The sequence below is a fragment of the Pavona decussata genome, unplaced genomic scaffold (genome assembly GCF_977016875.1).
Source record: "Pavona decussata unplaced genomic scaffold, jaPavDecu1.1 SCAFFOLD_11, whole genome shotgun sequence".
Lineage (NCBI taxonomy): Eukaryota > Metazoa > Cnidaria > Anthozoa > Scleractinia > Agariciidae > Pavona > Pavona decussata.
In genome coordinates, this window is record NW_028145434.1 from 871,261 (window position 1) to 895,723 (window position 24,463).

At 38.4% G+C, this 24,463-nt stretch overlaps 1 protein-coding gene and 1 long non-coding RNA gene across 3 annotated transcripts; one reads left to right on the top strand and one right to left on the bottom strand.

Moving 5' to 3' along the window:
• The first annotated feature begins 393 nt into the window (after positions 1-393).
• LOC146488088 (uncharacterized) lies at positions 394-22,742 on the top strand. The gene is made up of 16 exons (XM_085121201.1): positions 394-659; positions 3,141-3,242; positions 3,689-3,826; positions 4,413-4,508; positions 5,891-6,034; positions 7,278-7,373; positions 8,174-8,275; positions 8,702-8,757; positions 9,464-9,562; positions 10,245-10,302; positions 11,172-11,247; positions 14,801-14,940; positions 16,701-16,754; positions 19,773-19,822; positions 20,524-20,667; positions 21,315-22,742. The coding sequence occupies exons 1-16, from the start codon at positions 558-560 to the stop codon at positions 21,457-21,459; spliced, it is 1,602 nt and encodes a 533-aa protein (XP_084977327.1). The 5' UTR covers positions 394-557; the 3' UTR covers positions 21,460-22,742.
• Positions 667-16,783, bottom strand: LOC146488089 (uncharacterized). 2 transcript variants are annotated; one of them, XR_014866870.1, is made up of 5 exons: positions 16,672-16,783; positions 8,236-8,303; positions 7,085-7,212; positions 1,955-2,646; positions 667-1,054 (listed from the first exon to the last, which is right to left on the bottom strand). It is a non-coding gene; the product is annotated as an uncharacterized LOC146488089 (long non-coding RNA). The 2 variants fall into 2 exon arrangements; XR_014866867.1 differs by lacking the exons at positions 667-1,054; positions 16,672-16,783 and adding an exon at positions 11,105-11,230 and having other exon boundaries at positions 1,620-2,646.
• Positions 22,743-24,463: the final 1,721 nt, after the last annotated feature.

The window sequence follows — 24,463 nt, forward strand, 5'->3', positions numbered from 1 at the left end:
AGTTGTTAAAAAAATTTTAACGGTCACTTTTGAAAATGTATGTTGACTAGCATACGAAACGTCAAATTATATTATCACCGCTGTTTGTATTTTACTAGTTCTGATTAAGCTACGATGGCCCAAGAACAAAAGCCTTTAACATCAACTTCGTACGGGGCTTTTCAGATGTGCGTGACTGATTATGTAGACTTTGTCAGTCATGGCACCAGCGGTTTTTGTCTGGAGCGCTCTTCGAAAAAAATTCCGTTTAAAGGCCTCTTCCCAAGTAAAATAGAGGGCTCTCTCCTTTACCCTTGCAACTCCTTTTTCCCAGGTTCCCGCCTCATTCTCATGTCGAGTCCCTTAACCTCACCTCCCTCCATCCCCCAGTTCCCAGTCTTCCCGGGAACATGACATAAATAATCTCGCAAAGTGACCTGAGAGTGTTGTAAGTGGAAGTCGGATTTTTATCCGCGTTTAAGTTTCGAGTTCCGAGCGTTGTCCTGAAACCTCTTTGAAGTCAGGCTATGTCGGTAGCAGATTTCTCGACTGAATGCCCAACAACCTAATTCGACAACATGAGTTTTTTTCTACTAAAAATGAACGATGGAAGCTCCAACGATTGCCCAAGCGATTGCAACGGCCATGGTTCCTGTGTTAAAGGCTCTTGCGTTTGCGAGGTAACAATGTTATTTATGTCGTTTGACTTGCACATTGCAGGTATTTTCGCTTGTTTAATGGATTCATTTATATTTGCCTTTATATTTTGCTGTTGGGAATTCAGTACTGGTTGAGAGTTGAGCACGTACTGATGTCGCAAACTTTGAGACTTCGTAATTATGCATGTAAGATTCAGTTAGTTGAGCTGTCTTGTGACGCACATGAGCTGAGGACTTTGAAGACTTTTTCCGTTTAACGATGGCGTGTTTTGACGTAATCTTGAACCTTTGTCCAGTTGTTATTGACCAAAACTAAGAACAATTTGAAAATTTCCCATTTTGTCGTCGTTTCTGTTCACGTTGCAAAAATTAAACTGAGTGTTTGGAATTACTCAAGACTGCATGACTGAAGCTTACTTGTAACTTGCTTATAATTTTGTCTTGTTATTTTGATATAGAGTTAGAATCTGCCCTCTAATTTCCAACTTTTGGTAGAATTTTTTTTCACCTCGACCATGAAAGGATAATTAACGTGGAAAATAATATTAAACTAATTATAAAAAATAAAACACATTGTACTGATTTCAACATCGGGCTTGAGGTTTCTTTTGTGGCTACCGAGGGAAAAAGCATTCTGCTTGCATGCTGACCCAAGGCCATTCCTCTTCAAATATCACCAATCAAGCACTTCATTTAGTATGTGTACCTGTCATTTGTGGTTTACATTCTTGATTGAATATACAGTACCCAACCGCAGAAACGGAAGGTGTTTTAGCGCCAGTTGTAAAGTAAAGTTACCCCTGGCCTTCTTTACATTTTGCTGACAATAGTTTTCACGTTTTGTGCATTAATTGTCCCCTGTGAGTTTTTACTGCAGTTTTTGTGCTTTATTCGGAGACACATGTAGTACAGTAATGAACCATATTTTGAAAAACAGTTTTTAAGTATTGTCATGTGAAAAGTTGGTTATCTTCAAATATTGCTTTCAATAGGATATTGTTTTTTCACAAGGTTTCAGCATTGATTATTTGTATTTTCCCGTACAAAAATGTTGTGTGAAATTTCCCATGTGAAAGGCTTGTGAATTTAAAGGGGAAGTTTCAAAAGACCTTCAATCAGCTGCCAAATAATTCTAGAAATATGACAATCGCGACAAGAGGAAAGAAATCAACTCGATTCTTGAAAGGAATCTGTTCGTGATCTGTTCTAAGTGCATTTTGGACACAAAAATGCGAGAACTTGAGAAACATAAGCCTTACATTAATTTTTTCAAGTTTCAATCCATACCGGCCTACTCTATCTCTGGCCGGAGGCACTAATCGTCAGTTCTATTGTACTGGGGGGATAATTTATAACAAACTTGACAATTATTTCTTTGTTTCTGTTGACAGACAAACATTTTTGGATTTTGAAATGACAGCAAAATTGTGTGATACTTCCCTTTTAAGACGTGCGAAAAGTAGACAATTGGTTCTTTTCACGAGGACTGATTGGCTTGTAGTCGTAAGGCCTGAATTTAAATGGGTTCGACATTTGCTTCAACATGCGTTCATTACACTGTTGAACCAAATGTTAGGGGCGTTTGAACAGGTTGTTCAACATTGTTGTAAGAAGTGTTGAAAGTGTGTTGAATCTAATTTAAATTGGTTTAAACTTTCATTCAACATCTAAACATTTCCTTTGTTCACAAAAATGTTGAATGGTGTTGAAGCCAGTCTAACGGGCCGTTCAACATTTCCCAACATCTGTTCAATTTTTGTTGAATGAATGTGGTCAAATGTTGAAACGGTTTATACAGGCCTTTAGAAATGGCAAAAGTTTTGTTGCTATCTTTTTGTCCAGTCCAACAGTTGAGCTTTTCCATCTTATTTCAATGTTGTGATAGAGTAATGCTGTGAAGCTTTGCATTCCATGTACAAGTTGGATAACAAAATCTTTTAGTGGATGATCCTTTGTTCATCTGTCTTAGCCGATTTCCAGAATGAGAGCCATGCCATCTCTTTTCCTCCTATTGTAGAAACAAAAAGCATGACAAAGAAATATAACTAAAAATTTTAGTGTTACAATGTAGGTTAATGGTTTAAAATAATGGCAATTAATTTCACTCTGTTTACCAGGTTTACGAAATTAATAATATCTCAGTCTGCTTTCTTTCAAATAAATGGCTACCATGTACAATACAACTATTTTTTAAAACTCTGCCAGGTGCAGTTCCGTAAAATATCCCAGCTATTTCACCAACCTCTACCCCACAAGGAAGGGGATTTTCTCTAAGACCGACCCTTTCTGGAAATGTCCATTTAGCTTCAATACTTTCCTTTATTATTTTTTTTTTTACCTTTGAGGACCCCTTCCCCCCTTCCTGTAATTTCCAATCCCTTCTTTGGATGGGGGGGGGGGGGGGGGAGGTTGGATATGGAAGTTTTGCTTAGTCTTGATTTCTTCTAAGTGTGTGATATACTGAGGGTAATGAATACCTGTAAATTTATTTTATCTCTGTAGGTCAAGTACAGTGGAGGTGCTTGCAGTGACACAAATGTGGGATATTTTGCTGGTTTTAGTGCAGTGTTCTTCTTTGTCTGTGCTGTATCTTTTGCTCAACTGGTATGTTGGATTGGGTTAATTTTCATTTTAATATTCAACAGTCAGGTGCAGAGATGGTGGTAAGAGAGAGCGCAATACAAAATAATGATTATTTCCAGAAGTGAGTTCCTTTTTTCAATCAATTCCTGCATAATGTGCCCCAGTCTTCAATGGTAATTCAAAAACTTTTAAATTACATGCAGGCATCAGAGTGTATCAAACATGACGTTTAGTAAGAATTTGTAAATTAGCAATAATTGCTAATTTACATTTCTTACTAAACATCAATTATTGAAGGGATGGTACAATGTAGGTCAAGGAAAAGGGCACAAATTCTGATTTGGGCCTAAATCGACAAGTTGTAACCCATTTGTTGAATATACATGTAGCAACCAAACCTTCAGATTAAGCAAAATAATAATCATTATGCTAATATTCAAGTCAGAGTGTGTTGTTTTGTCTGTCAGGTTCTTTGTGTAAGGTCAGAATTTCACAAATTAAAGAGGCCTAGCTTAGCCAAAGCTTGCCGACTGACAGTGCAGAAGACCCTTTACTTATGCATGGTTATTGCTTGTGGTACGAGAGGTGTATATTATTCTATCCAGGTGAGCTACTTGAAGTTCATTCATGTTGAAGAGTTATATCGTAATGTGGTATTGTCTTAATCATGGTAATTTGTGTAGAGTAATGACTCCCAGTGCCGCAGTGAGTTGATTCCAAGAGTTGATGCCATGTACATGTATGTGGGTTGAGTTTGTTACATGTTAGTTCTTGCCCCCTGCTCTGAGGGTTTGTCTCTGGTTTCTCTGGTTTTTCCTCCCTCCAGAAACATTTCCAAATTCCAATTTGACCTGGAATTCATGGTCAACTTTAAATGAGTTCCTAGAAAGCTCTTTGTTGCTTCAGGGGTAAACAAATTAGTCATTTACATTTTCTTTTTCCTGAGTGAGTATTTTTCATTTGTAGACTAAAATATAGACCTTTTTCATAGATGGCGGCTGATAAATTATTCTTTTGTTTTCATGAAAATTGGCCTTACTAGCCTCGTCAGCATGTGCAAAATTCAAAAGAATTTTTACTCTAAAATGAGGTTAGTAGGGCTAATTAACATATATTGAAAAGAATAATAAATCGGCCGCCATTTATGAAAAAGGTCTATAATACTACATACAGTATATGTTTCTTCTTCAGAGGTATTTGCCAGACAGCTTGGGAGTGAATCTGTTCAATGCATATTACCCAGTTATTATTTCTGGCTTCTCGTTAATCATTTGCTTCTGGGCTGAGGTGAGTCCACAGATCAGTAAAAAAATACTTTTGATTTCTATCATGGCCGGTATCTTTGGGATGCCTTTCTTTGGAATGCAATGCATTAATAAAAATTCAGGGCTTAATAATTATACAATCATGTATTGTTGCCTGAAATTTTGTTCTAGTGGGTGCCTTGTCTGCCACACATCTGAAATGATTTTCCATAAAATTAATTCTCTAATTACAGACTAGTCTAGTTCCTCTGGTCCCAGTCAAATAGCTAAGCAGGGCTAAATTGTGTACATACATGTAACATACAGTAGCAAAATACACGCATATGTTGGTGTAGACATGACATCCATACCAACACTGTATTTGGAAGCTGTACAGTGTATATTGTATTATTATATCTCTCAGTTAGTATGCGCGGTGTGATTGGTCAATTTTGCGGCCGTATTTCACTGTACAGCCTGCTAAATTTGAAAGTTTACTTTCCTGTGCACCCGATTAACCTCAGAGATATAATAAATATCTTACTAACCTTGTTTTCTTGGTTCGTACAGTAAGTTATGTAACTATCCTCTATTTTTCCCGTTGATTTATGGCCTGCATGCTTCATGCTTGGGCCATAAAATCAATGGGAAAAAACTCGGTCCGTAACGTACAGTACAGACCTCAAACTCGGTTAGTAAGAGGTTAATTTATTAATAGTAATTATTTAGTCGATCTCTGTTACTTTCTCTTGTTTGAATGATTGGACATGTACAAAGTACAGTATACAATGTACAGTAGTATTAATGGGTTCTTCTTTGAATTAAGTACTGTTACAAATTACACTGTATGCAGCTGTTATACTATGCAACTGTTCTTACAACTTGCATCACCACACAACACATAAGTTGCACAAAACATTGCCTATTCAATCCTGAAATGAACTGATCTTGCAATGATTATGTTACAGTCACCATTGCACAGAGTAGAACCGATTTCTACTTCTTCCAACGATTGTGGCAACAAAAAAAAAAAAAAAAAACTCCAAGATATGTTCTATATGAATTGTTAGTCACTTAATGCAACAATTATTATTCCTGTAACTTGTCCCTGAACAACTTTTCAATTTTTTTTTATTTGTTGTTATGTACTTTATTAATCTGTCAGATTGGAGTCTCTAAACTTTGAAAGTACGCTTACTCTGTATCTGCAATAATTCAAATTACATGCATCATTTTGCTAGACAACTGTACATAAAATCTGTCCCTCCAATCATACGAAATCAGTCAAGAATAATTCAGAAAAGGAATTAAACTGACCAGGCATTTATGGAATTAAAATAATGTTACTTGCATTAATGGGAATTGTTTATTCCAGAAAAGAAGAGTTTTGCAATGTTAATTAAATTTTGTTTTGTTTTATTGCAGACATTTCATGTAGCTGGTTTACGACTGGATAGGCCATGCTTCCTCAGTAAATCTACGCTAGGGTTTATCATATTCAATGTTTTTATGTATGTTGTCTTTGTGGTGCACCTAATTACAACTGAAGTTACAGATGAACACACAAAGGTAGGGTTTTCCTGCAAATTACAATGCATAATTATTCTTATTTCACTGTGAAAACATAATTTATTTGTGTAGCTTTTTCGAAAAATTAGAACTTGACAAAACCTCCACTCTCATGGTTCTGTTCTTTTTTTATTGCCTGGTAGGAATGGAAGTCATCAGAGAGTTTCCAAATTTCAAGATAATTATCAAAATTAATTATTAACCAAAATGTTACATTTTTTTTATTGTGAACTGTTTCAGCAAATAATATAATTTACATGTATACCCCCACAACAGGTTTTTTATTTGGATTGAAACCCTGTGCTTTATATCCCTTACATGTATTCATTTGCCAGCTTTTGGGACCCCCTTCCCCCTTGGAATTTTAGATGACATTCTGTTGGCATGGGGAGGTATTGATTCATGTTTATTCTGGAAATGCAATTAATGAACGTGATAGTGATGACCAATGATTATTGGTGATGTTGATGGGGATGATGCAGATGGTGAATTTTTCAATATAATCCTGTATTATACCTAGGACTCCAAAATCAGTAATTAATCATCATCATCATCATCATCATCATCATCATCATTGTCATTGTCATCGTCATCATCATCACCACCATCGTTATTAAGATCATCATCATTAATAAGCACTAAACATGTTGTGAAACAAATGTGATGTTACATGTATGTTTTAACAGCCTGTTGAATAACTAGCCTAGGAAATTTTGAGTCAGTGACACTGGCATACTGTATTCACTGACTGAAAAATTCATCTATCACTTAACATGTTATTAACATATTAAAAAAAATATTAATTTTAGTATAAGAAAAATGATATGTTTACAGTTCTAAGATATGACATGATTGTTTCCTTTTACTTTAATACCTGCTTTCCATACCATTTATCAGTAGAAAGCAATAACTATTGAATAAATATAAACTTAATTATAAACTTAATTAACTTCTCCTGTATTTGGTTTTTTTCTATAATTTATTTAAATTATACCTGTAGAAAATTGAAATAATTATAATTAGCTAGACATAAAAGTACACAAGTCATACCTGTCCACTACAGTAACTGCAGAGTTAATGCCTGTATGTACTCTATGCCAGATTTTACAGTAAAACATTTCATCCTTGAGTTCAAACAGTAATGCAAACAAACCACATTACACTGGATATATTAGATCCTAGGAAGAAAAGAAAAAAAAAGTGTGTGTTACTCACTTTTAAAACTTATTTTCTTCTTTTGAAGGTTTACTTATCCAATATTTTTATTGGCTTTTTTGTTGCTCTGATGTTTCTGGTTCTCATGCTTTTTCTTATCTATGGAGTGGAGCTATTTTACAAGGTATCAACTCAAAATTATAGTTCCAATTCTACATAATTATATATTATTAGAGCCAAATTTTTGGGATCTAACATGTCTCAAATGTTTTGCAAATCTGTCTTAAATGAGCATCTACTTTCCTTGCACATCATGCAAAGTCTCCAATTTACCATTTGCCACCCCTTTATAAGCCACACATTGTTATTACTGTTCCCCATTCTATTTCTTATTTTACTAGTTGGGAAAATACGCTTAAAAATCAAGTAATTTCCTCTTTGTGATCATTTTCTTTTTTCTCGTCACCTCTGTGTTTGATCAAGAAGTGAGAATGTAAGGCGAAAATAGCTGCCAATCACTTTTGGGTTAATACAGTAAATGAGTGTTAAGAGAGGTGTTTGTGTAAGTTTAAGTTGAGTCAATGTTTTAATGATCCTTTGTTTATATAATAAATCTAGAGGATGTTGCATGACCGCGAAGAGATGTCGAAATTTCTCTTTGATCAGTGTTGAAAAGTATTTCACGAGTGAGCGTTGCGAACAAGTGAAATATTTTTCAACACGAGAAGAGAAATTTGGTATCTCCAAGTGGTCATGAAATTATGTAATGTTCTGTTCATTATATAAACACCCATGAAATACCAAATTATTGCAAAAGGCGCAATTTATTATGTAACAATTACAATAGCAACAGTGATCTTTTCATGTGTGAAGATGACATGTTATTTTCACTTGTGAAGATATCATGATTTTTGTGCAAAAGCTCACCTGGTATTTCATTGGTGTTTATATAATAATTATTGTTATTCTGGCTGTCTTTTTCAGGTCCGTGGTGCATTTATTAGTGGGGATTCACAGTCTTCAAATGTTGATACCACGCAGGCTACCTTGTCAAGGTTTGGCCTTCTATCCCAGGCATCCCTGCAGGTTTGTTAGACATACATGCAGTTGAATACTAGAAGAAATAAACAATATTAAAAAAACAACAACGGCAAAAAACAAACAAACAAACAAACAAACAAACAAAAAAAAGCCTGCAGCTTAACAAGGGAGGGAGAATGTGGACTGAGACTGCCTGAGAGTCACACTCCATTACCAGTTTCTTGGAGTGATTAAAATCACTACAACTGTACATGTAGCTATCTACAAGTAGTGAAATATGGAATTCAGTGTAAGTTAAGATGTTAGTCATGTGTGTATAAGTTTGTTTTGTCAATGCTGGGTCGCCTCCGGTGAATTTTGGTTTATAACCTATGGCCCTATCAATGTTTTTGAATGACATCTACCTGATGCCAGATGCCCCTTGTGTTAAGCGATGTCTTGTTTAATATGACTTTGTGTTTTACCTTGCAGCTTCTGACCTCACTTTTTCTTCTTGGTGATATCATGGGACAAAAATGGAAAGATAGGTTGGCACAGATTTGACCATTCCCTTCTCAATTACAGTGTAGTGTGATATAGTTATTTTTGTCTTGTCACCCTCATTACAGTACTGTCTTGTGTCTATGTACAGTATATTGAAGGAAAACGTTCATGGAACTGTTGAAAAAAAAATAATAATAATAGAACGCCTATCATTGTACTAGTTGAAGATGTAGTTAAAAGTAAATATTAACACTGAAAAGCTCATGGGTCAGTATCTAAACAACAAACAATAAATATTTGACCTTGAAGAAGTTTCAGTGTTAATGGAAACGTTTTCTACACGTGTGAAATTAATTTTTGTTAAAGGATTAATGCTATTATTAGAAGAGATTATTTGTTTAAATAATGTCATTTATAATTTGGCAAAGTGTTGTACCATGTGCAATTCAAAATAATGTTCTCAGTTGCTTGTTAAGAGTAGCAGTGGGAGTAGTTTTTTTTGGCCAAAAACAGACTTTAATAAGTGTTTGAAATTATAAAATGATCATGAAGGAAAATTTGAATAGCATTAATTTCTTTTAGGCTGAACAGGACTTGCTTTATCAGAAGACAAGCTGTCTATAGCTTGTAACGCAAGCTCGCAGTCAAGATGTCTTTAGCTTGTAACGCAACCTGTGCCTTGTAACGCAAGCTGTCTATAGCTTGTAGTGCTGTATTTACTGATTGTTGAGCTGTTGTTTTGTTTGGTAGATTGCCTATAGAGGGTAGGAATGTTATGGAGGTCATGTTTAGACTGCTTGAACTGGGCGTGGCTCTCTGGTTTACCTGCTGTCTCTGGAACTGGAAAAGGTGGGAGTTTTCAGAAAAAAGAAAAAAAAAAAAAAGAAACAAAAACTAACAATAACAAAAAATGGCCTTTGTCAACCATCTGTAGTAATTTCAATCTAAAATCTGCACATGCAGTGACAAGAGTCTTAGTAGACACCAGTTGCAAATCGCTGTTAATTCGTGCCACAATTTATCTTACAATCTTGCATAAATTCGATGTTACAGTATGTACAATGTACGGTCATTTTTTGTTACTTTGTGACAGCTGTTTCTGTATCCAATGTTTTCTGTTGACTATGTTCTGTTGCAAATGGATACAAATATATGAACGATTCTTTATAATGGTGTTGAGTATAGTATTAATAGGCCAATTCCAATTTTGCTTTAAACTTATGAAACTTTGAACTTATGAAAGTGGGGCTTTGTGCATAGTTTTAATCAAATGCAAAGAAAACAAATTTTCACAAGGAAATCTTTGCACTGAACCTCGCTTTTGTACCGAGGTTCAAAGCAACAAATCCGTTGTGTAAGCTCATAATTCAGCATAAAATGAAACATTATTAAGGATTCTTCATCTTGTGTTTTGCACATTAGTTGGTATACGTGTATCAGTGGCCTCTAGAATGAAAGCTGAACATTGTCACCTGTGTTACCCTGGCGTCTGTCATGTTATGCTCAATTTTTTTGTTCCTTTTTCCTGCAGTCCAAGCGAACTGTGGATCTTGAACCCCAAGCGACTTCTAGTGCATCAGAGGGATGAGGTAGGTTCGTTTTTCAGTGTTATCGATATCTTGTGACACGTTCAATCAGTAACTAAGTAGTCAATTTTTAACTCGGTCATAACTTGCCAATTCACAGAAAGCGAGCTCATAAAGTGGCCGCCCATGCCATTTCGTTTTCATTCATAATAATTATTTTTTGTCATTTTCACTTTCATTTTATTTTTCGTTCCAATTCTTTTTGTTCTTCATCCTCGGGTATACATAGGTAGTGTTAGAATTTTGGATAGTAAAACGTTGTTCGTAGCTTTACACTGGAAAATAACCGTTTTGGTAAAATTTTATAATACTCCGAAAAAGGTACAGTGTAAGGCGTAGCATTTTACCACGATTTGGACAATTTGAGTGTAATGTAACCGTTTTTGAAAGCTATTGGCGATCCATTAACCTCGTCTGAAAGCACTAAGGAGTTTGTGACTAAGGTCTTACAGTACTGAGCCCAACTGACGTAGTCTAACAGTGGGGGGAGGGGGGGGGGACTCTCATATGAAAGGGCATGGATGTTTGTCGTCTTGCTTAGGGGGGTAAATTTCCGATTTTGGTCTCACTTAGGGTCTTCTAGGCAAAACGCCATTATATTTAGCCGTGAAGGTCTCGTTTAGGGTTTCACGCGAAGAAATATAAAAATATGTATTTGTCTGTGTTTTATAATGGTCTCTTTTAGGGGTAAAAAAAAAAAAAGCTTCGGCCACCCCCAGATTGGTCTCCTTTAGGGGTTTAATTCCAAATTTCCAACGAACATCCCCGCCCTTTCATGTGAGAGTCCTTCCTCCGGGAGTCTAACCTTGCTTCGAAATCTTTTTGTCTTGAAGACATTTTCCCTTCGTTTTGTTCTGTTGTTGTCTTCATAGGAAAGGAGGCGTTTGGTGGATAGCGCACATCGGTATAATTGTTACAATGCCATCCCGTCTAATGAACCTACTGGAGGTAAGAAATGAAATCAGCATGGGAGTGTTTCCCATTCTCTTAATTAAACGGGTAAGTTGTTGCACGTACACCGAAGGGATAATTACTGTATGTTGTCATCTGTAATTGGGGTGCTGACGATTTGCAACAACCCTTCAAATTGTTGCGGAAATGTAAATCAACTGAACCAGAAGAAAGGATCATAGAAGATAAACGAGGATAGGAACAATGTCATGTCCAGTGAGATAAAAACAGGAGAACCTCCTGTGCGAACCTCCTGTGCGACGGGGGGGGGGGGGGGGGGGGTTAGTTTCTAAAGAAACTGTGGTGCTGTGTCGGTGGGGAGTGGAAAGAGATGTTTTATTTTGTCAACAAAGTTGATAAGTGTCATGAAGTTGAGTATTGCTATTGTTATTGAATAGTGTAGCTTAAGTATCGCTAAGTGCTTTTAGTTACGTTTTGTCATGAAATTCGTCATGCCAGTTCTGCGATTTAGGGTTGTTTAAAGTCTAGGTTCGCCGGCACACGTCTTTCAGAAGTTTCTAGGATGCATTGAACTTAATGCTTTGAACAATTGTTCCCACGTTAAGCATGTTTGGGATCTAGCCGAGCTTGGCTTTGGACACCATAACAGCTCTAGTTTTGACCAAGCTTACTTTTTAGTTGTGTTCTTCCTGAGCTCCTCATTGGGTGCTCACTAAGAAGTGTTTAGCTTCCTTGCTATAAGTACTGTCGGAGTTCTGACAAGTTTCACGGATTGGGAACCCAAACATGTCCACTCGTCCGATATGCAGGTTGCGCGGTTCTATCGGCCCGATTAGTAAGTTCAATCGCATGGGCCAATTTACATAATTTGTCGTCGATTCTCTTTTTCTGTTGGTTTAGCACAGAGTGAAAATCGGCGCAATTCAAATAGTCTGTAGCTCTGCCGCAGACTTTAACAATTTTCCGTCCGTTCAATCATTTTCTTTGTCAAATTGGGCCAAATCGGCCCGGTAAATCGGTTCGTGTAAATTACATGTAGTCACAACTGACCACCTGTCTCAGGTGACCACTTGTCCACAGTACCGAACTTCAAAATCCCGAGATTTGAGACCTCGTGTAGTTAAGCGGCCACCTCTCATAGTCGATCATCATTTCATAGCATTTTGGTGGTCGCGTGCGGGAGGCTCTACTGTGTTCCACACGCATCCAACAAGAGGATGATAGGTCACGCCAGATCCTATAGATATATTGTTCGATATTTTGTCTAACACAACAAAAACGTTTTCTGCATGTTTCGACTAAGTTGGAGTAATTAATCTGTTAAGCTCCCAGGGGGTCCAGTGCACAGACTCCAAAATTTGTAAAACTCGACTGAACAAACTTGGACGATCTTTGACAGTGTTGGTGGATACACAGCTGTATTGTCAAATGATGCACAAGAAAGTGCGGTGCCCAATATCTTTTGTTTCAGCGTTCACTTTTTAGCATTTCGTCTACCGTATCAAGAACGAGACGAGTAGTTTCACCTAACAACTTTGTCCCAGCGTCTCCATTTGAAATATTCCTACTTTTAGTAGGATCATTTGAACAATCTTGTACAGCATAGACGACAGAGTTCAGTACCTCAAACAGCCTCAAACTTTCGAACACCTTGTACAGTTGAAGATTGATCCTCGCATTAAATTACCTAACACAAAACTAATCTTGGATATGATCTGTGTCCTAATCAATTTAGGCCAAAATAAACAGACAGATCGTCAAGGTACCAAATTACCAGCTGTTTTCCTTGTCCCCGATGGTTTCTCTTGGTTATAATTTCGTCATTTCGCTGTATCCTTCATTCAAAGCAGATCTAACGTTTGCCTACGTTGTAAGTACATTGAAACTGAAGATTGCTAAACGATTTGTTTTTGCTGTGCTTTTGCTCTGCATTGCACGCGGTCATTCTTGCGTGTCGAACCGGTGTATTTATACTGACGTCATAACATCACTCTTTTTGACTATTAGATCAAGTGTCAGTTCCGCAAAAGCCCAAAATAACATTTTCGTAATGCACCAGTGAAGGAGAGCGATCAGCGAGAAGGCTGTACGAGCACAACAGCAAATTAGCTGGCTTCTGTTTTCAACTCTTTGCACTCCATGGCGCGGAGCAGTTGTCTGAACGTCTTCGGCTGGGCTCAATGTCGCCGTCATCCTGGCTTCCTCGGTAAATTCGACCTCGTTTGTTTTATTTTAGTCTATTCCGAGTGTCAGATAGTGTTTCAATACTGCTGTAAGTAAGTTGACTTTACCTCGTGTACTGTCGGCGTACAATTGGTCATTTCACGGGTTAGAATTTACTACTGTAAGTTTCCTCGTTGAACAGGTCAACTTTGTCGGATAGTTTTTCTCCGCCTTTATTCCGATAACATTCACAACTGTTTACAAGAACAAGTTAATTATGCAGAAGTCTCGTATGCTCGATTTTTCAGACGTGATTTTTATGTGGTATCGTTGCAGGTGTTTAAAGAGGCGAGTAAGGCACATGAGTTTTTACGTTCAGATCTCATCATCAGTACTCGTCTTACACCTGTGCTGATTCGAGTGAAGCCTCCATTCATGTCAGTTACTATAAGTTGTAATATCCCTGAAGGTGTTCTGACTTGAGTTCGCGTTGTGTGACCGTTCAAGTGAATTACAATGAAACGCTGTCTCGCAGTACTTTACTCAAAAGTATGACCATTCAAATGAAAACTATCAAGTGGCCCTCTGCTGTGGTTGCGATCATATTTTTCGTTTGTAAGAGGGAATATCTAGGGATTGTTTCATGTGGAGTGTAGAGGTATCGGCTTCTAGTAGTTCTGTAGTTTCGAACTTGAAGAGTGGCCTCAATATAACTACAGTTCAATTTTTCACTTCAGTCAGTTTCTTTGCCTCGTGTGATCTCCCATTTCCTTATTAGCGCTAGGCTCGGAAGGAAAAGTCATGGTTTTATTTCTGCACTTCAGCAGACGTAATTCTCCGATCTACTTTTAAGTGCAGCTCAAACCGAGCATATTTAAATGCTTACTGAGATGGGTTTATTTCCGTGTATGTAAAGGTTGCAGTGCTGAACCGCTAGGCAACCGCCAGGCAACCTCAGTTGATTAGTCTGGCGCGTTTATTTTTCGAGTGTATTTTCAAGGGTGCAGTGCTGTACCAGTCTTGGTTTTTAATGCTAGTAAGTTCAAAAGCGATACTTATCTGGTCAGTTAGACAGGTGTACAAGTATTTCTGAAATAAAAAAAAAAAGTAGGAAAAAAAAAAAAGTAATTCCTCATTTTCCGGTGTAGTAAAACGAGACTGAAAGAGGTTATCTTGGAAACCGGCCCATTGCCGTTTTCGTGCTCGTTCTGTGGTTTTCGCATTTTTCATGCAGGTATAACGCAATGACATGCGTGGAGTCGTTGCCAAGCCGCTTTTCGAGTTTGGTTTTGCTTCCGCAGACTGTTGCATGCACATGATTTTTGTGCCTCAACAACTAGGTCTACTGCGTCGAGCACAGCAAACTCTAGAAGAAGAGCGTGTAGAAAAGTCCTGTGGACTAACGCTTTTTCCTTTTGGTTGAAAGATTTAGATGCCCCTCAACGTGACTGCTGGGTGTGTTACGATAGTGAGCGTACTGATGCTGGCACCATGATATTTCCCTGTCTATGCAAAGGAGATGTAGCCGCGGTTCACCATGATTGTCTCAAGAGATGGCTTATTGAGGTCAGTGCTTTTCTGTTTCCCAAGTTCGCGTTAGAGCCCAAAACGCTGTTCTCTTGTGTAAACAGGTTTGTCACGGACAGGCAAAAGTAAGGGAAAAGCAGGTTGTTTTCAAGGTCAGAAAAGTCAGAGAAATTCTTAATTATACCTCCAAGTCCGTGAAAAGTCGGGGAATTATATTTTTATCCTGCCACAAGGTTTGCAAAAGAGTTTCCTTGTTGGCATACGTAATGTCGTTTCAAAAAATATTTATGCAGGAATTGGTAGCTTTGCTTGTATTAAAAGGTCGTACAAGATGCCAACTTTAAATGTCAGTAAGACAGCATCCCAAGGAGCTGTCAACACTTATTTGGAGATGTTTAAACAGGAACCTCCTGTAACATTTTTCAATTTTGATTATTTATTTTGTTGTGGTCCTTGGTCCACGTTAAAACAACCTTGTTGCTTCCCAAAGACGACGCCTTTTGAAAACGCTTTCCAAAGTGGTCTTTTCTGGCTTTTTGAAAACGATATTTTCCTGGTCTAGTGTGGGTGGAGGAAACGGAACTTTTCTGCGAGGTGATTTGTTCTTGTCAACCCGTTTTTGGTCACCAATGTAGTTACTGTAATGGGTAGTAATCCTCGTACGGGGTAAGTTTCTTAAGAACCTGTTGTGCTGAGTCGGTGTGGAGTGGAATCGAATGTTTGGTTTCATCAACAGAGATAAGATACAGTAACTAAAGGTAAATTGGCCACCGTAAAGAGATTCGAGTGCTAGCGTTTTGAACGTAAGCCCTTCGTCCTCTGTTCACTGATAAAACCAAACATTCGTCAGAAATCCTCGTTGTTGCGTTTGCTAGGAACAATAATAAAAAAAAGAAAAGAAATTAACCCCCCCTCCCCTTAAAACCAATGATAAATTCGCGCACAAAGCAAAACGCGAAATTTTTCCATCATTGAAATGGGGGCAGGGGTGGTCTTAATTTTTCATTTGAATTGTCTAAAATGGCAAGCATAGGGCATCCAAGCTCAGTACTAGTGATGTTTTAAAACGTGGGGAGTTTATTGAATTAAAAAAAAAAAAAAAAAAAGAAAAACTGAGAAATTGAATGGTAAATGAATTCAAAGCGAAAGTCAGTAGGAAATTAATCAAGTTTATAACATGTTGTCGTTTGTTATCTTGACATGGGGTTCAATGTGTTTTCGTTACAAAAAGCTCTCTCTATCCTGCTACACTAAATTCTGGCCGGCCAGTCTGTAAATCACATGCGTCAATTTAAGGAGGATGCCAACATCACAAGAGTGGTTTACAGAAGGGTCTTCTAAAAAATTACCAAGAACAAATAAAAACCTAATCATAGAAACAAGAAATGAAAAAATATATATATATACAAAAGTTAAAAGTAGAAGTAAAAGAATCATAAAATTTGAAGGGATGGTGCTGCAAAACCTTGATAAAAAATCACTCCGAAACTGGTACGCGCAATTTTGAAGAAATTCGAAGGACTAGGATAAAACTTATCCTTCAAATTGGTACATTCCGTTTACGAACTGACCGGTTTGGCCGGACAATTGGAAAGCGCGCCAACAAAGATAGACCCAATGTGACTAAACATTGCAGGGAAAATTTCAATATAAAGGTAACAAACAGTAACATGTGATGCCTTGGCGACTTTACTCCGTAATTTAGCCGTTGTTTATTGCTCAGTATTTCCATTTTTGCAGTAGTTAGTTCCTAATATCGTTATAACATACCCTTGATACTGTGTTTTCTCTTCCCTTAGTCGTCTGCAGACAGTCGTGGTAATTCCCAGAAGTGTAAAGTGTGTGGAGAGCAGGTACTACGCTTCTAGAGTACAATAAGAAAACCGTAAACATTTGATTATACAGAAACGAACAAAGACAAAACAACAACAAAATAAACAAACAATCAAACAAACAAAAAAGGAAACATTTAACTAGAAGCTTGCAATGTCTTCAAAGTTCGCTCTCCAGATTTGACTCTGAAGGGCTGAAAGGAAAAGCTAGACTTGCCGGAAGCCCGGAATATAAGCGATGGGTGACGGAGTCGTGAGATGAAAGTCGATCTCCAAAAAACAGGTAACTGGTAGTAATTGCTGCTTAAGGCCTCCCACACCGTGCTGCAAGGTAGACTATTGCCCCCGCCGCCGGCTGGGGATTCAAATTCAGAAAGGACAAATTGAGGAACTGTTGAATGATTATTATCCCTTTTTGTCGTTCGTTTGTTCAGTGTAAGACCATCAGAGATATGAAAATTTGCATGGAACCAATTTATACTCTACGACATTGCTTGGTGGTAATACTAAGGGGATTCGTGCCAATCGGTCGAATTTTCTGGAAGCTTCCGAACATGCGCCTTGCCGAATTTTTCGTTGCAGCCTCGAATGGAAACTCGATTACTTTGGATATACCTTGATTATTATTTAATGAGTTTCAATGCTGGATTTCTCAAACTCAAACGAGTTCTTTTTGGGAAAGATTTATATAATTATCATTTGGCGAGTATGGGGCAAAGAATATACAAGACGGTCCCAAGATACATGTAGGACTCTTCAACCGCTGAGTCAATCAGCAAGGGGGGGAGACTCTTGTTAATCTAAGCTTGCTTTGTTTCGTAAATTTTCTCGGAAATCCGCTGTTCTAAACAACGTAGCTACAGTCGAACCTGTATATTAAGCGGTCACCCTCTATTAAGCGGTCAGTTGTCAAAGTCCCGACAATTTCTTCCCTTAATTACAGTAATCCTGGCCTGTATTAAACGGTCACCCCTATTAAGCGGTCGCGGTCACCCTATACTAAGTCCCAGCGAGCTGTTTCTATTTTCTTGACCTGTTTTAAACGGTCACTTTGTAAAAGGAAACCACTTAAATATGGTAATAAATAGCGTGCAAGGCAATGGTATTTCTAATGAGCTGTTTTACTAGTCCGTTTCAATACCATGCTCTCCTTTGTCATACCATTTTATTGACGAACTTTCTTAACCAAGTAAGTGATGTATTCTGTGTAACCTGTATTAAGCGGTGACTTAGCCATTCCCCCAGGGTGACCGCTTGTACAGGTTCGACTGCACGTCATTTATTTGCAACATCGTGGTCGACGTACAGGCCAGGCCATGAAAAACAAGACGTTTTCCTTTTGTGAATGTGGAACAGTGTTCGATCATTCAGCCGGTCACTGATCCAACTTGATGCTAGATAACAAACAAGTTTCATCACTTAACCGAGGCACTTTCCAACGTACGTTATTGAAATCACGGTAACGCCTCCAGAAATTAGATCAACAGTGTCTTAATTTAACAAATGTACAAAAAAAATGCATTAAAATTTTACGAGGAATCGCAAGCGTCAAAACTAGCGGCTGATTAGAAACAGTTAAATACAGATTTTCTTAATATGAGAACAAACCTCCAGATCGGTGCAAAGGACTTTGAACTGAGCTCTGAAATGGGGTTTGTGGATTTCACACGGCTGCAAACTTCGCCAAACGTGTCTTTGTAGCTGGTTTATTTGGTTTGTGAATTTCTCCGCATTGGTAAAGTGGAAATGTTTATCTCTAGCCGGTTTGTTCCCGATGAAACAACAGACAGACCATCCACGAACGGGCATGTGCTGACATGATATCATGCAGTGATCACGCCACTTGTAATATTATAGGCACACACACACCGCCCAAGATGTATCTTGGTTAATATTCATGAACTCCAGGTCACCTAGCCTCCCACGCAGTCGTTTTTACGGGACTCGTATTACCTCCTCCGAGGAGGTAATACGATTCCCCTAAAAACGACTGCCTGGGAGGCTACAGGTCACCTGGGTTTTCAGGATTTGAGTATCTGCAAGTCTCGAAAGTTGACCCCATTTAAGAAGCGTCAGATTGGGTCCTCTCTGAAAACACTTCCCTTTATACCGTCTATGTGGCCAATGGCTGTCGCGAAGTACGCCTAAATCTTTAGGGGCCAGATATACTGGTTGACCGTTTCCCAAAGGTTCGATTGGCTAAAGGAGATTTTATTGAAGGAGGAAGTTGACGTAGGAGAAAACCCACACAAGATTAATTGGCTATTAAGGGTTGTACACCTTTCTTTCATTTGTGAAGAGAAATTACAGCATTTAATTACCATTATGTTTATATCATGTCCTGTTACGAAGTAACTTTAACACAATTGATGACCATGAAAAGCCGCAAAGTAAAGGTCACGGTTATTGTATTTGTATTGAATCGTCACGGAAGGTAACAAAACGACAGAAACAACAAAAACAACAACAACGACAATAACAACAGATGCAAGACAAGTGAAAAGGAAGGGGAAGGGTGTATATAAATAAATAAATAAATAAATAAATAAATAAATAAATAAATAAATAAATAAATAAATAAATAAATAAATAAATAAATAAATAAATTATTTACCCTCGGCAGTGTTTATAGCACAAGTGCTAGTGGGCCGAGCATATAACATCATAAAGAAATAATCTGTAGCATGGGACAGTGACAGAATGGAGTCCCAAGTTACAACGTCTTCCTATAATTAAGAAGAGACAAAAGAACTGATGAAGTCAAATGAGAACTATGAAAGAAAATCCAAATAAAAAAAAAACTAAGTACTGAGTTAATCAGGACGGGTTGTAAGACAGGAGTGTACTAATGTAAATAAGGGAAGCAATGCAATACAGGTTTGACTGTTTTGTTCTCGTTTGGTTCCAGTCTGTTTTGTTTGATAGGGTCCCCCCCCCCTATAATTGAAAATTGCGGACGTTTCCACAGCAATATAATTGAAAGTTTTAGGAAAGAGAGGGCTACGTTGAATTGACATAGGCAATTTCAATTTATTGCAGTACAAATTAGCAACAGGAAGAACATGGCTACCAAGTGGCCTTACTGTAAGGTAAGTCGTTTGTCATTCAATTTTTGTTTGGCTCTGCGCTACTCAGATTTGCCTGTGTTTGTTTACACTGTTCATGAGAAGAAGGAGAAATAGAGTGCTTTTCAGCTAATTTTCACATGAAAAAATTTGCACTTAGTCTTGTTTTCTTAACGATGCTCAAAGCAACTGGGAAATGGCCTATTGAATATTGTAAAACCAAAGGTAATTACTCTGGCCAATCATAACAGATGCAAACAGCACAATGAACCAATCAGAATTCGAAGTAAATACGTGTAATCGGCGCCGAGCGCGGGAAAACACGCCACGATATTGGGTTTGCTTCTCATTAGTTGAGAAAGTGGCACAACTTTACTAACTGTGCAATCAAAGAGCGTAGTGAAGCAAATCATAGCAAACGCAAAGCGTTCGACACTTAATTGAAGCCCTATGTGCACGTATTCACACGTGGGCAATTATGTAAACGACGTTTATACAGTGTTGAACCTCTTTTAGCTGCTCTTAAACTAGGTCTAACTTAGTCAAACGGGCTACAGTTTTGCTCATGCACTTAAACGAGGAACTGACACGTGACCATACCGTTTGGCCTTCCGCCGTGCAAAACGCCTTTCGCACCAAACATAGGTAACATGGTAAAGCAGTGGTGTCCATTGTCATGCTTTCGTCAAATATCGACTTGAAGGAATCATTGTTTTTTTACCTAGACAGTGGATTCAGACCACTCTAATCCTATCCATGATGATTGGAGCTCCGATCGGTGTTTATTTGGTGTGTTTAACCAGCATACCACCTGCTTGTAAGATTCTGGTGATAGGACTTGCCGTTGTGCTTGAGTACGTTTGTCTCAGGTGAGTTACATCTTCGCAGTCGACCATCTTCTGCCCGTCCTTGTGGATGTGGTCGGAATATGACAGTAGCACTCAGTAGCGCTCTCTTTGTCCGATTATGCACCTTGTCAGTCAGCCTTTAGTCGTTCTTTTGGAAAGAAAAGCAGCCAGCTAGTACGCCAGTCAGTGAGATCACGGTGGTAGTCACTGCCATTAAGTCAGTGATTCACACAGTTGGCAGGTCAACTGATTAGTTGATAGGACGCCCATTTCTCATTCCACTTCTTGTTCAGTCAGTCAAACATCAAGTTGGAGGGTTTGCCAGTCGCTCCATCCTCATGCCCGCCATTCGGACTGTTTGTTTTGTCCGTCGTTGCTCCCAAGTATCGGTTAGAGAGCCAGCCCGTCACTCGGTCGGTCGGTTCGTTTAATATACCTCATTTCCAAAAGTCACCGATTTTAATAACAACAAGGGGAATAACGTTTGTCTCACGATGTAGTCACTTTGAGATGTAAATCGCAACATTTCGACTGCTTACTGCTAGCCTTCATCAGGCGATGAGGTCGACTGGTAACGCGGCACCATTTATATCACGATGGACGGCTGTGATTGGTAGGTTATTGGTGCATTTCGATCCTCACTGTCACCGATTTTGTTCTCATTTCAGGTTACTGGGATTAAACATGCTCCTGGTTTATCACCGGGCACGGCTTGCGACTATGACTATTGTTGGTAGACCTGTGACCGTAACTGATCAACCGCCGGGTGAAAGTCATCCAGCCCCAGAGGCAGTCGAAATCACAACAGCCTAACATAAAGCATTTCATGAACAAGTTGTTTTTTTTGTTTTTGTTTTGTTTTTTTCATTTAGTGAAATATGTTTATTGCAATCTTAGTGAGAGTGCCTTCCTCCCGACATGGGAATCAAAGCAGTTGGAAAAAAAATTAATCCACAGAGTTCATTGAACAAAATCAATAATTTCGATATTATTGAAATTCATGAATCTTTCCTGGAAAGAGTGATCAGATCATGATGGGAATATTCATTCTTATGCAATTCAATTATTCGATCAAGAATAAACGCCTGTATATACAACGGATTACCACAATATCACCTCTTAACCACCTCACAGGTCATGAGACTGAAGGCAATGATCACTAAAGTCAACATTTTTCTGACCTAGTACCGTAAATTATGGAGACCTGTGAGGAAAATACACACGTTGATATCTGGCGCAAAGGATTAAACAGAAATCGCTGCATGACTTGTTCTGGTTGAGCGAGTCGTTGCACGGGTTTCTTGATCTCAGGCTGAGTGCTTAGCAAAGCCAAAACTTCATTCGACGTTCATGCACTGCTGTTGTTGCATCTGCTTTGTTTTTGCTGGACCTGAAGACTTGACTGTAAGGTTACTTTTCAAGGCCGACTAGAATCAATAGGGGGCCTTTCCCAATCAACTTTGCCATGCCGTTGGTTCACTAAAGAGTTTCTAATGTTTGCATCAAAGTAAATGTCTTGTATCGTTGTTTACGAGACAGCAATTTGCTGAGGCTAACAAGAAAGAAAGATATAAGGTATTGTTATTTTTTTTCCAGTGGTAACCGTGCTAGAATGGAAACGTTTTTGTTTTCAGTTGTGAAGAAATGCAGCAAAACATTGCTTTGAACAACTGAAATATTGTAAATAATTAAATAGATTTCTTGATAGTCTTAATATTTGGCGCATACAAGAAGTTCTTAAAGTTTCTTTTTTGTAGTAATTCGTCATCTGATTTCTGGGGTTTTCTCGGGCTTTACAGCCAGAGAATTCATCGGCCATGACAAGTGAAAAGTCAGGGAAAAAAGTGAGAAAAATTTACGCCATCCTAATGGGCGGCAAATTACCTGTTTGTGTTTCTAAGCACCATAAACAACAACGTATAGAAAGCAAGTGAAACATGCTCTGTACTAGTGTTCGACCTCCTCCAAATTCTTCCTAGGTGGTTTCATTTGTTTTCAAACTGGAGTCGAACCGAAAAGAAATGTAAAAGGATGACACATATGACTGACTCGAGTCAGTTCCCTTCAGTAAATAAATACCATTTTCATGTATTGTATTGCTGCTAGTTGTTTATTTCTTTTTGTCAGTGCAGTACCATCCACAACAGGGGTTGTCGCGGGGTATATGGCTTTGGTGGTTGAACTGAGGTACATGTACTCGTCGAGTGGTAGACTACTGCTCACTATAATACAGTTTTGTTATTAACTGGTTAAAAGACTGTTAAGGTACACACCAGGTTGTTTTTGTTAAAATACATGGCACGATCAATGCTGTTTCAAAGCAAATAAGCAATATGATGACTAAATGGCACAGTGGTAAATGAAGCAAATGAACGAGTTAAAAAGGAGACCATGTACATTTAAAAAGTCTCACTTCCACTACAAGTGCGACAAAATAAAATGTACAAAAAAACACAAACAAAAACAACAAAACAAAAGCAAAACCAAAATGCAAGAAAGCAAAAATCTCATGAGCACATGGTAATCAGCAAAGTTTGGGTCACGTGGGTTATCTTACCTGGGCGAGTAACACAGTGCACAGTGACCTTTATCCTACAGTATAAATCCCTTACCGGTTGAACAAATAGCCATGCAAACGCCCATCGGCTGAAGGTAAACATTTTCCTAATACGGTTTTGGTGAGGTGATGGTTTGATTCAAGAAAAAACGTTGATACGCAATTTAACCCATTGATTAAGCACGTGAAATCTCTACAAACGTAATGGAGTGAAGTGTACAGACTGGCTTCTTATTTTGAACCTGCTTGCTGTGCCTTTTTGCCTATATTTCAAGGGTGAGTCGAAGTTTCCTCTTTCCCTACGATAAAACCCTTAGAATTATTGTTAGTGTTGTTCCTTGTAGCAGACGAAAACCTGGTCACCGAGTGTTTGACTTTTTTTATACAATGCGTCTTTGGGCAACGTGTAAGTTCAGTTGTCCCGGAGTAGACAAAAATTTTTAAGTGCCAAGTTTTCGGCACATTACAATAGGTGTCCCCTATTAGCAGTGAGAATCCCCTCTGCTAGATTTTTGCCTAACACATTAATAAAGTCATTATTATAACCTGCGGCATATCGCAATAAACGATTTATAATCCAAAGCCTCTAGTACAGTGCAAGCCCTGTTTTTAGTGACTAAAACGCATAACAAATGTCCTGAGTTCCAGAGTATGGGTCAACAGAAAATCCGAGCTTAGAGCAGCTATCTTTCCAGTGTCAAAATCAAAGACTGTAAAACATTCCGGAACATCGAAATGCCGTTTCGGGCTTCCTTAATCAACATTACTTAGAATGTGATTATTTTGAGAAATGATGACATCACATGTCATCATTCTACTGCTAAGCCTATTCCACAACCTATTTTGGAATGTTGAAAAAAACAGATATGGACACGCTATCTATCTGAGGACAATAACGTGCTAAAGGTGGCATTGGAACTGAATGGAAGAGTCGCCTACTACTTGATTCTCTCTTGACGACTCTGAAGCTATGCCAATGGTGGCAATAAGGTGGAACGCGGTACGCTGATGGCAAAAGCAAAGTCTAAATGAAGTAGACCGGGGGATCAACAGTGACATTCAAGGCCGACCGCAACTAGGGACTATCATTTCTCAGTCCCACAGTCCCAGTCATAGGGCATGGTCTCGTAGCCTCATCACATGCACCACGACAGCGTGATGGCACAGGGTTTTTTCGGACTTTAATCCCTAAAAGGGTTAGAATTTGCCACGCTAAGTCAGGTCAAGAAGGATCAGTAAAACATGGAACCAGTGCCGATA

What these genes read in the sequence shown, in the direction of transcription:
- LOC146488088 (XM_085121201.1), top strand. Translation starts at nt 558, where the DNA reads ATGAGTTTTTTTCTACTAAAAATGAACGATGGAAGCTCCAACGATTGC. An exon ending in TTACAGATGAACACACAAAG is followed by an intron (nt 6,035 to 7,277) that starts GTAGGGTTTTCC and finishes CTTCTTTTGAAG; the next exon opens with GTTTACTTATCCAATATTTT. An exon ending in GGACAAAAATGGAAAGATAG is followed by an intron (nt 8,758 to 9,463) that starts GTTGGCACAGAT and finishes TTTGTTTGGTAG; the next exon opens with ATTGCCTATAGAGGGTAGGA.